This window comes from Trachinotus anak, unplaced genomic scaffold (assembly GCF_046630095.1).
Source record: "Trachinotus anak isolate AG129_WGS33_773 ecotype Australia unplaced genomic scaffold, CSIRO_AGI_Tana_v1 ptg000021l, whole genome shotgun sequence".
Classification (NCBI taxonomy): Eukaryota; Metazoa; Chordata; class Actinopteri; order Carangiformes; family Carangidae; genus Trachinotus; species Trachinotus anak.
Window position 1 is genome coordinate 8,333,040 of NW_027273872.1, and position 13,255 is coordinate 8,346,294.

Sequence of the window (13,255 nt, forward strand, 5' to 3'; positions counted from 1 at the left end):
TTAAAGGGACCATGTACAGGTTTCAACAGTCTGCCTTTGTTACAGCTAACTCTGTGTGTGTGAGGGAACAGAAAGAGGTGTGACAAAGAAAAGAGATTGTGAACTAAAGAAATTGTTTCCACTCAGAGTCTAAAGGATTCAAATTAATAATTTCTTTAATGTGTAGAATTGCTATACATGAATTCATCAATAATTGGGAGTGAAAGATTTGATCAAATGACTTTCAGATGAATGAACAACTAGATTTAATGTTTCCTCATGCAAGAGAACAGATCATTTACATCTTGGTGTAAAGGAGAAAAACTGAGTAATCTAAGTGCAGCCTTGTGTGTGGCTGTGCTACTGCTCATGTAAGAAGGTGAAACAAACACAAAACTCATTAAATCTGTGGGAAGGCGGTAGGTTTGAGTTTTGACCTTGTTGCCCTTTGCATTGTCTTGGCATTTGATTAGCCACTGCAGATGGACAGATATTCTTATTGGGCTCTCCAATAAGGGGGCAGCTGGGTGATATTTTCTAGGAAAGCTGCCAGCTGTTGTCAATACGTCAGTGTTTAAGGCCAGTACAGAGAGACTGAGCTGCTTGTGTGTATTGTGATGTTCAGGGTTAACAAAGCAAACTTAATCAGGCAAATGCAGGTGTTAGTGTTCACTGTAGCGGTTTTTACTTGAGTGATTATATTCCTGTTAGTGGATATTAATATGTTTAACAAGCAGATGTTATGACAAAAATATTAATAATATGGTACATTATGCCAAGTGCAAACAGATGATTTTGCAATGAATATTTAGAGCATGCTGGGCTGTTGATTTCGTTGAAGTTGGTGGGTGTTTTGCTTCAACAGCACAGTTTCCAGCTGCAGTTTACGCTCACTGTGCTGTTCCACGCTCACATGCTCAGTTGAGGTGCTGGCAGATCCTGTCACTGCTTTCACTCAAAACATTCAGATATTCTGAGAATATCACACTGAAATTATCTGTGCATATGTTACTTAACACTGTTTTTTTTCTCATAAATTCAACATATGAATTCTGCTTGATAAAATCTTTTATGTAAATTCAGCTATCCATTAATTAATGGAAATGTATTTCGCACACTGTAATGTGACAAAATTCGTTTTTTGTTTTTTAAGCATTTAAAATCCTTTAGGTTCAAATTTGTCCTCCATAATAACACAGTATTGGAAAATCTTCAAAATACTTTTAAGTACATTTTCTTCTTAAGTATGGACATTTCCATTTAGGTCTACAAAGGCTTGCTGTTCCTGTCTTCACCGTCAGATGGTCAGTTTCCTACCACAACTCTAGTTTTTGCTTCCATTAGCTTCCTTCCTGGCAATGGCATATAATCACAATGAAGCAAAGGTAAACTGCAATTAACCTGTGAACACTCAGTAAAGGAGCAGATGCCAAATGCAGCCAATGCACTTGAAATCGTTTTATGCATTGATAATGCCATTCTGTGAAAGAGGAAGCAACATTAGCAACCTGTAGCCAACCTCAGGAACTGGCTGTGCACAACCTCATCTGGACATCAACCTTTTGTTTTATTTTCAAACATCTTTTCTTGTTTTATGGTCTCACTTCTTTCTGAGTCGCAATGACCTGAGGCCCCTCTCACTGACCCTAACCCTTACTAGTACATCAAAGCTGGGACTACCTTTCATCTAAGAGCTTTTCACCAGCATCAACTATAATGCAAGGCCAATGTGTACACTCTTACCTAACAATAACTGTCAGACTGGGTTGGGTGAGTCACACACAGCACTAGTCAGTTCATCCACATGCTCAGGCAGGTCCAGATGAGGGATGTTACCACAAGAAGTGTTTGCAAAGGCAAGTATCAAATACAGATGATACCAATGCTGTATTCAATTGCAGTACCAATACAGAAATTATACTTTTTTCAGTACATGAGAGGTTTCTACAGAAACCTTTTTTTCATTTCATAAAATTTGATACTTCATACGTCAGTGCCTCAGTGTTTGTCTTAACATCAGCAGCTGCAGATTGTATCAGGAAACACCTGATCAAGATATATATTAACAAGACTATGAATATGACAAAGGTTCATGAAATACTTGCTTTTCACCAATACATATGTGTAGACAAGCAGCTGCATTATCAGTAGGCCAGCACTGCAATATCTTCCTTAAGAGATTCAATATAATGGCAACATATAAGGATGTTATACTGTGAAGTGAATGTTTAGAAAATGGCAGTAAGGCAGACAAAGTGTGTCGAGTCATGACAAGCTCTTATAGTTTCTTTTGTTGTCATTTGTTCAGAGTCTGCTGCTGACCTTACAATACATCCTGACATACTGTCTCTATAATTTATGTTCTTAACTGAATTTTTGTGATCACGTAGCTGTAATTTCTGTGGACATGCACAACAGATGTTCTGAAGTAACCTCAAATTTTGGCCAGTAGTCAAAACTCTAAATTCTCTTGGAAAAACAAAAAACACATAACAAAACCAGTAAGTACAGTATGCCACTCTCACATTTCTAAAAACCCACTGAGCACCTAGTTGTAGGTACTGAAGCCATACCTGAAATCCACTACAAAGTAAACACATCCATCCTCACCTGTATGCCAGTTCTCATGTCTGTATGTGTATAACCAAACAAGACTGCAAAAATCTCATCAAAAAGTAATGTATTTAAAACATCTGTGTACCCCATGTAGGTCACATAAATCACAAACATGTCAGAATTGTCACTCAAAACCAGAGGCTTGAGTACATCGAGAGTGTGAATTGAGATAAGCTCCATATGGTGTCATGTTCTGGCCAGAGAGGCTCTGTAAAGTCATGTTTTGTCACACATCTATAGTATAGTATCTTGTTTGACATTCTGGTTTCCGGAGGAGAAGACAAGACAGATAGAAATCATGCAATTGAAGAAGATATGACCTTAACCATACCAACTCCAGGTCTACGCAAAAACTCCTGTGTAACTTAATTCACAAGTTTAGCTATTGCATGGCATATTCTTCAAATTGTCCTTCTAAAATAATACTTAAACACAACTTGCATAAAAAGTCTTTAACAAGCTTTGGAAAATGGAAATTTGGATGTCTACAATTCAACAACTGGTCTAACTCCATCTGCTGAGGATGACTGTGCGATATGATTTAAATCTCCAGTACAGCTGCTAAATGGACCTCATTGTGAGATTGTTTTGTCAACATACGCAATTCTATCTAAGACTGTATTGACTAGGGCTGTCAAACGATTAATTTTTTTCTTAATCGCAATATCGCATGTTTTATCACATTATTATTTTGCATTTCAGAACTGTTTTCTCTTGCTTCACAACACATAACCATCAGTCTGTCCGAACTAGGAGCTAACATTAGCATGTCTGACATGTAATTATGAAGCTATCTGATAATTTATTTATCTGTAGACGAGCACAGGGTAAGTTACGATGATTCAGGCATTGAATTTAAACACTTTAGGTCTCCCGACATGCCCCTTTATGCAAACCAGAGCTGTCCCCCTTTTTCTCCCATAGACATGACTTGCTATGAAGTATCTTGCTCCACCATGTAGAAATTATGTAGGAAGTGACTGTGGCAGCTTGACAACAAGTAAGGGTGCATGAAAGGGTCAAAATAGTAGCAGCCAAAGATTCTAGAATGTAGTGCTCTAGAATCTACGTAACGGCACCAGTGACGGTGTAAAAAAAAAAAAAAAAACACGTTATGCTTGGTCCTTAATCTCATTGCGATTGGCGCATTAATGCTGACAGCCCTAGTATTGAGCAATCAGGACTTGAACCATTAATCATGATCATATCCGAGGAAAAAACAATGTCCTCACAACCTCAAAGAAGCTTTTGTTCCAATACATATTCAAGCATTAATCCTTTAGCAATTAGTATCGGATGCTCACAGGCACTGACTTAATTGTCTTCAGTCTTAGGAAAGAGATATGCACAGTATTAAAATGGGTGGTGTGGTGGAAAAATCACCCAGAGAAGAGGATCCAAATTTAAAGATTTGCCTCTAAGAATCAAGGATGCTTTCAATCAAAAGCTCCATACTCAGATCCCAGAGAAGTTGAGATACTGGTGGGCATGTTGTGGTACAGACTACCCTTGATCTAATACCACTGATCTGAAACAGACACAGATTCAAATGACACATCATGATTATACATGGAAATGTTTTAGAAGTTTGACTTTGTGGAAAGCAATGATCCCATTTCTGTCAAATCATCATGTTTATGACCTGCCTTGGGCCTCTCATTCAAACACTCGAAAAAGAGAGAGAGCTGAATGACTAACTACACCAGTTGTCAAAGGACTGAATAAGGTATTAAGCAGAAAAAACATGATGTGATGAGCGAGGCATGAAAGCACTTCTTTAGATGAATTCACCACAGAGGAGCTTGAAGGTCAAAACCTTTACTTCACAGGGGCAACACCAAAGTGAATTGTTTTTTTCTCAAATTTACCCATGCACCATGAACCCATGAGTTGTTTGGGAAAACATAAGCAGTCACTATTCTGAGATCTTTTTAACAGTCTGTCACCAGCAGGCAGAACACCATCCATCTCTGACAGTCTGCTGCTAAACTGGCATAAATATCTGCCCTTCACAATGTGCCAATTATTTCTGCAGTGTCAGAGGATCTGTGAGGCTCAGAACGATCATTTGTTGCTTTCGTCTCTTCACTTTATGTCTCTACATTATGCTGCACTTCATGCCTCATATCGGGGACTTGCAGAGTACTGTATAGTGGATGTAGTGGCTCAAGCTGCTGCTCCTTTGCCCTTTTTAGCTGATGTGCTGCTCTGGACCAAATAAAGAAGTTTTAATTACAGAACCACTCACTGAACTGCTAAGCCAAAGTTCAAAGGACAGTGACATCCTTGTCTACTGAGTAACTGAATGAAGGAAAAACTTTTCCATTTATACCTTCCTATCTTACTTTAAGCATGATTTTGTTGTTTAGCCATTTCAATCTTATTTGGTTCTCCCAATAGAGCTAATTAGCATAGAGGACACAACATGGCAGCCATCGTGGTATTTGGTTTGTTGTCACTGTGCTGTAACACTTACCCTTCAACCTAAGAAGGCTTTCCTAAGATCTGTAGAAGAATCCGTGACTACATCATGATGCATAAGGTATCTCTGCGCTCATAGTTGCAGAATATTTTAATGGGTTAACAGTTGACTGGTTGGCTAAGGTTAATGTTATTTAAAAAATAAAGTTAATTATTGGTTGCATATTGTTTACAGTGATGATGCCTTCTAAAAGGAATAAACAAAAGCAGAGACAAAAAGCTGGGGGAGGCAGCTTAAGGAAGAGCTTCTTGTGCAAACCTGGTGTCATAGTCATGGCTAGCCAACAGATAAATCTTGTGGATGAAAAATACGCCCTCTATTTCACACACTTTATCTCCAACTAGTACTTTCGTTTCCGTATTGCTGATGGCACAGGTAGTGCTGGTCCAGAGGATTTGATTACAGTGTCTCTAGCATGTAACCCTCTGCAAATCATAGATACAGTAAGCCCTTTTGAGCTTTGGCAACCAACCAGGCTGTGATCATGACAATATATTAAGTCCAAGTGTGAACTAAGCATGTTTCCAATCTACCCTACCTTATAGCTTTTGTAAATTGGGTGCATATGTAACATAATACACAGCAAATATAAGGACAGAACATCCCATCATAATGTCTGTGTACATTCCTGCTCCATACTTTACTCCCTGCTTCATGACCCACACAGAAGGCTTGAAACTCCAGTGGGCAGGGAAGTGATTTTACACAGTTGTACTTCAAAACATCTCCACTCAATCGTGAGTCAGTTATGGAATCTTAAAATCCTACTTTCATGACAAATCTGTAGATAAGGTGAGGTTTTTATGTGGCTACCGTCAAGTTCTTGACTGCAAAGGCAGATCAGATTGTTTTGACTTGTGGCAAGACATTAAGACTAGTTTTGAGATAATTCTGATCTTTTTGTTTAAAAAAAATCTACAAGTGACACTACATGATTTATAAGACAAATATATTTTGAGGTGAAGTCTCTGAACTTAGCAAATAATTGTTGGATCAGTGCTGATGAGTAACCCTCTAACCTGCCTCAATCACAAACTGCGGATTTCATACAAATCGATCCCCTTTATTGCCCCTTTAATCACCCTTTTATTGTCTCTATTTTAAAGATTGTGCTATCTTTGCTTTATACTCTTTTCTCTGCTCTCTACTCTACACTTTACACAGTTCTATGTTCTACATATTCTACTGTCTGTATTCAATATACTGTTACATTGTCTCTCCACCATTTTTCGGCATCTATAAGTTCATAAGCTTTGTTCCAATCAAATATGACACCAGTTGATTTCACAGATTGAGGCAGACACTTTGGAAGATCCTAATCATTGAAATCTGTTGGTGAAGTGATTGTTTGCGACAAAGCCCTGTAAACTCCTGGGCATCAATCCCACATGGATGAGAACCACTACCTCACACCAAAGTCTTCACAAAGCTGTTTTATTCTACACTGTCCACCATGCTGTCTGCTCCACATCCTTTGAATAGAGGAGATCAGCTCGTGCCGAAATAGCGTCCATGTTTCCATCAGCAAAGTCCCTCCCATCACAGCGGGCTTTCACACAGCGTTGGACACGCTGTCAGCAACAAGGAGCTCTAACCAGGCAGTGACGCTATCCATAATGTCAGCACCCTACTGCCTGTCGACTGAGTTTCATGCTGAAGGCTTTGTGAAATGAATATTGTAAATCCAGTGGAAAGTTTAAACACCTTTTAAGCTGTGGTTACAACATGACAGGTTATGAATATTTCTGGTGATGTATTCTGTAAAAGGCTGACGTAAGAGTACTATTACTGATTACAGTACTGATTGATCTTTGTAATGAATCAATCAATGCAAAACATAAAGAGCAGATTGGACAAAGAAATAATGCAAAAACAACCTGAAAACAAACATACATACATGTTACATAAGATTAAACCAAGTATGTAAACTGAAATGCTTAAAATGCATAGATTTTGTTACCTTAAGTGACTTTGCAAACCTTCATAAAACTGATAAAACAATTAAAAGGCAATTTTGAACCTGATTATACAAAAATTGTTTTTACCAGCACTGTAGGTGGTTCACATTCATTGAACAAATAGATATGTATCTCTCCACGCCTCCCAATAGCAGTTTTTGTTTGTGATGAGGCACAGTTTTATTTTTCAAGCTCCGATGTTTCAACCTCTCTCCAGTAAGTTGTACTTTTTTGAAACTCTCAAGGATTTTTCTCCGAGGATTAAGTCTTTTGAATACTTTTCCTTTTAAAGAGATGATACAGCCTTCAGTCCCCCACAGGCTTCCAGTTCTAATTCTAGTGCAGTCAGTCCTGTTATTTTCAAAGCTTTCTTACTCTATGTGTATGTAAACAGTACTGTCTGGGACTTTCTGTTGAGGTTAACCCTCAATCTTCATGTGTCCTCAAATATTAAAAAAAAATCACAAGAATTTGCTGGCTGAACAATGGATGGTTAAAATATAAAAGCTAAAAGACTTGATCACTAGGTGAGTCATGATTGTGTAGTGCAGAAAGAAGAAGCCAAGTGTGGAGGATAAAGCACTGAAACTGAAATTCTTTTCATCCGTAATCACTTTAACACTAATACCAAGACAGCATTAGCTGGTGGCAACTCTGAATTAGACATGAAGTATCTCAGTGTTTAAAATGGCCCTTCATCACATTTCCCTGACTGTCATTTTTACATTTTACAAATCAAACAAGACTATATATATTTATTTATTTCTGCTTACCTTGTAAAGGTTGCAACTGCATAACCATTTATTTTACTCTCTAAACCTCACTGCATTTGAGCTGAGGTAGAGAAAGGTATTACAGTGCTTTTTTGTTTCTGAATATTTACCACTGGATTTTAAGTTTACTTATAATTTTTATTGTGCCATTTTTGGCTGGACCACAACAGCGAGGACAGCCCTGTAACCGGGTCTGTCACTGACTGACTGAACGAATGGTCACCATTGATCAGTTGAATACTACATGACTGAGTGATAAGGTTACACCATTGGTCGGCCGGCTAAGTGATGGCGTTTCCCCACTGGTTGTTGCTCTGTCAAAATGGTTTGGCATGAACAAGTAGTGTTTTGTTGCAAAATTTTCAAACCCCTATTATAATTTTTTTTTTAATTCAAAAAGCACCTAGCTAAAAATCTAGCAAGTTTTTGGACAAACCTTAGCTTATTTCTCTAGAACAGAGTCACAGTATTGTCATACAGTTAGACGTGAGGGTTTCCCTCCACAGGCACACCTCTCGCTCACTTTAGGGCCGCTGACATGAATGAGTTTTTCACCCGCTTTCTGAGTGATCATTTTACAAGTATAAAATATAAATCACAGCACAACTATTGCCTTTAATGTATTTGTGTGATGATTCTGTTAAAGGATGTGGATTATAAAAACTGATTTTTAGCTGAGAGGAGCAGCAGCTTGAAAATAGCTTGAGATGCAGTCTTAATGGGCCACATTTCAGTCACTATTTCATAATTGTTCCATTTCTGAACACAAAACATGTAAATGAGAATAGCTCTATTGTGAATTCAGCTATACTAAAATACTGTATATGTATAGTTTTCTATATTGTTCTCATCAAATTCCATGAAAAGACCAAAACGAACACTCAATTGATCTTTCTAACAAGTATTACCTGTGTAATCTGATATATCTTATTCATCTGTGACATAGAGCTTGATTGTTGTCCAGAAATGATTAAACATCGAGTCACACCATTGTACTGGTTGATGTCTCTTCATTACAATAAACTTGGTAGGAAAAATGGGAAAGCATTTAGAGAGTAATGGATTATTAGTTTTGGTCTTTTCATGGGATTTGTTGACAGTGGTAAAAATATAGTCTTAGTGCCTTATCCTTTAAAGCCTCTAATTGGTTTCACACCTTAAGTATCTCAACAACATAAAAATCTAAATATTCAACTAAAAAGTATGAAAAGAGAAACAACATGAAGTTGAAACTCTGCTAATTTGCTTCTTAAGACTGTGAAAGTATATTTTAATCACATTGTGACTTGATCATATTTGACAAATATTGCACAGTCCTCACTGGTGCAGGGATGTATGTGAAGTATGCCAACTGAGCCCACTCCAATCCTCTTAGAAAAGCAGACACAAAAACACAAAAAAGAGAAATCTCTCATGTCAGATAACCAGAACTCTCTTGACTTTTGCCAAAAATGTGTGGCAATGTAGTCAAGTCAGTTTTATTTCTATACTCCAGAATCACACAGAAGAAAGTTACTTAAAGGGATTGTACAATCTGTACTGCATACAACACCCTCTATTAGACCCACAATTTGGACCTCCCTGGAAGAAACCTCAGGGAGAGCAACGGAGGAGGGATCTGTCCCCCAGGATGGACAGACGTGCCATGTAGGACCACTTTGCTCATAATATGAAGCTTATTAAGAGTTTTAAGAACTTATTTAGGGTTTTCAGGGTCTTTAAGAAAATAAGTACTGTTTGATTTTAATTAGAAAACAAAAGAAATGTTTCTTTATAGAAAATCTATAAGAGAAAACAAAGGGCAACGTTAGTAGAATTAGTAGAATTCATGTTAATATTGGAGAAGGGAAACATTTAAAAAAAAGGGAACAATTGAGAGAGCACTGTTGAAGTTAGTATTAGAGACGCCACTGATAAAGACAAATTTCTGCTGATCTACAGGCTCTGGCTAAGACCCAAAGCAGGGGGTCCAGAGGCATCTCAATCCAGGCTTGGATGTACTGTAAGTGGGTGTTGGCAGGTACATCTAAAATTCTACTGGCAAGGCCACAGTAATAGATATGTGGTGTACCTACTCTGCTTGTTATCAATCACCGCAGTGAAAGGATATTTGATTTGTTTTAATGCAGATGAAGAAGGAAAGATTTTTCTTCATTTCTTCAGCATACCTGCTCTGCTTCCTTATAAATGGCTACAGCAGTGAGTGGGCACTCAACTTCTTACAACACTTGCAGTTTGTTGTCAATGTGGTGCTTATAATTAAAGCACAACTTAAACAAACTGCAGGGGTCAATATTTCCAAGAAACTTCTGGGATAATTTCTGGAAGGAGCAGCAAAAACGTGCACACCCAAGGCAGTTATCCTGAGTTACATTTTGCATTTGCATCTACTGTGACCCAATTAGTCTACCTATATTATGTATTCGCTCTCTTCTGCCATGCCACTATGGTGAACACCACAGGCTGTTTGGCTCACTGTCGCAGCAGCTTGCTCTTGTAAACAAATTGAATTTATGTAACCTTGCTGACGGGTAGGAACTGCAGAGTCCAGGCTGGTTGGTAAGCATGGCATTCCCAGTGTTTGGAGCCCAGTGGAAACAGTTATTACGGCCAGAAAGAGTGAACTCACCGCCTACAGTGGCAGCCAGCTTGTTTTGTTATATGGATGATGAAGTTGATGTATGGGCCCCTTGTATGCGCAGAGCAGCCACGGTCTTTCTGCCAAGTGATGAATAGCATCAATACTGTGGGCTATTGGAAAAGACCGGGGTACACAAGATCTCATCTCAACTCCTCTTTTCCATTTTCTCCATTTTCCATTTTTGTCACATCTCAAATAAATTGTTTTGTTTTTCCTTATGTTTTGTCCTTGCCTTTCCTTCCTTCCCTGTACCTCTATCTTTAGACTCCACTCCTTTTGTGTAACTTTTAATGAGCTAAAGGGTATGCAAGAGTGCACAGGAAACACTTGACAAGGCACTTTTGAAAGATTAAGGCTGACTAACGGCACAGTGGTGTCTAGTCGGCTTTGTCTCCTCCCTTTTCTTTCTCTGCATCTGTCCACCCGAGCAAGAGGCTGCGAGAATGAGCATTGCATTAGAGGCGAGATTAGAATCGGATGTGAATTGGTCTGGAGATTGGTTTGTAGACTGAAAATGCCTGAAAATGGAAGATGGGATGGAAACAGAAGGTAGACTGGGGGACAGATGAACAATGAGAGGGAAGGTCACAGTTAAAAAGTCAGGGTGAGAGGATAGTAGTGCTGCTGGTGGGTTGGAGGATAATACTGATTGAGTAGCATTTGCTCTGATATATGGAAAGTAACTATACAGGTGTTTGCAAAGGTTTAGACACCTCAGGGGAAATAGCTTTGTGGAGCCCATGGTTGATGAGTGTTAGCACAAGTTTTGAAGACTAGAGAATTTATCAGATGAAACATTTCTTGACCTGCCTAAAATTCCTAACAAGTCAATTAAGGTCTAACCAGTTAATGAAGTTCTGAGTCTTTTAGTAGAAGCCCAAATTTTAGCACATGCAGAATTTTTTTTTTCTGTCTTTCTGTTTTTTAGCTTCCAGACATAAAAACTAACAGTGCATTAACATTTGAATCATAGCTTGTTTTTAATGTCTATTTGTTGTATTTACATATTTTCATGTCACAAAAATCAACATGTCATCAGTGCAGATGTGCCAAAACCTAAGTTAGAAGTTATACAACGAATAATGTTATATAACGAATGAATTATCAAATCATTTTCTTCCGACCACATCACAAGTTTAGTCATATAAAAGGTTTCTCTGAGTGCTCAGTGAAACTGAAGCTGCTTTGAAAGCTAACTGGCCTGTGTTTTAGGTCGCCCATTAAAGCACTCGGGAAGTTATGTGGCTTTCATTCCCTATTTCATGTCATTAGTCACCTCTAAGTGAATTTAATGAGAAATTACCTTTTTATAGGAGCCAAAATGGTTTGCCAGTGAAGGAGCAACACACTAATCCTTCCTAATGACTTATGAGAATCATCTGAGCCTGACACCTGTGGACTGCTCATGTGTGTCAAAGGCAGCTTATCTATAAAACTCATATTGATGGATGATGATCTGATGTGTAAAATTTTATTTTTGAGACTTATTTCACATGTCTCAACATCAGCGTACTTGGGTTGCAGCATCCAAAAATCTGTTTTACAGTGCTTGTAGTTTGTTGACCGCACTCCATTTTCCAGTGTTTGGTATCAAATTATTTCCAAGCAGAGGGCTCCATCGATTGTCTGTTGCAGGAGGTGTCAGAGAGACAGTTTCCATAAAACTTTTATGTGGTCTGCTTTCCTCTTTGCCTCAATAGGAGTTAGTGTTTGGGTGTTAGCTCTCACAAAGGGGATCCTATTGATTCTTGCATTTATTTTCAACTGTGCTTTCCTCTTTTTCTCCCTCACAGTGGCAAACATTTTGTGGCGAGAAGAAGGTACGTCTAGACCGCTTCTATTCCACTATAGAATTCATTAAACTGAGTTAATTGAATTTTTGTAATAGGGTTACTGAACTGTGATGAGAGGGATTAAATGATTTGATGCTTTAGAAGTAGATAACAATGTTGTAGGCTTATTTCCGTTGCAAACGTTCACTCTGTGCTTAAGCTATTTCAGGAGTGTAACAGAGCTATTTTTACTCTCCTGCAGGTCTTGGCATTGGCAACATGTTCTATGTGTTCTATGAAGATGGTATTAAAGTCATTCAGCCGGTGGCATGTGAGATACAACGACACATTAAGCCTAGCGAGAAGCTGCTGGCTCTGCAGGTGAGTGCTCAGGAAAAAGAAACATTCAGCTTGTTTTTTTTAAACAGTGACTCACTGGACTTTTCCTGGACCAACCCAGGCATCTGTGTGAGGAGGAGCATTTGAGCTTTTGTGTTGCTATAGATCATCATTACTATGTACTATAGAGTTGAATGTTTGAAGGTGCTGGTTTCAGGTATTTTCCATTTGACCATTTCCTGTATGTTATTTCCTTACTCCTTGTTTCCTCCTACCTACTTCCTTAATGTTATTCACCATAGAAACACAGCAGTCTCCTCTGTATTTTAACAATACTTCAGATTTACATTTTGGTCATCAGTCTTTGTTATTTCAGCTTAGCTTCTGAGTGTGGTTTGTTTAGTACAGATTTCATCAGGGTCAGACTCATGAATGAATTCTGAGGTGGCAGCAACCAGTACAAAGTTTCATTCAAAGGTTAAGACAAACAATGAACCATGTGAGAAGTTGGTAACAACAATTGATTCCCAAGACATAGATACAGCTTCTCTATGCAAATCCAGCTACACTTGAGCCATCTTAATGAGGTGCTGTGCAATTTTAAATTGAGTAAAAATGGAAAAATAGCAGCATCTTTGATTCAGTCATTTGAAGAAGTGAAAGAATATCCAACCACTCACCCCACTCACATGGTA

The 13,255-nt window shown here is 38.3% G+C and overlaps 1 protein-coding gene across 7 annotated transcripts in view; it reads left to right on the forward strand.

Annotated features, from left to right (window-relative positions):
- The window catches only part of fstl5 (follistatin-like 5), a 165,940-nt gene that overhangs the window by 131,982 nt on the left and 20,703 nt on the right, over window positions 1–13,255 (forward strand). For all 7 annotated transcript variants that reach the window (XM_071506976.1, XM_071506977.1, XM_071506975.1 and 4 more), the window contains 2 exons: window positions 12,243–12,269; window positions 12,484–12,602. In XM_071506976.1, the coding sequence (XP_071363077.1) occupies window positions 12,243–12,269; window positions 12,484–12,602 (146 nt within the window). The remainder of the gene's footprint in view (window positions 1–12,242; window positions 12,270–12,483; window positions 12,603–13,255) is intronic.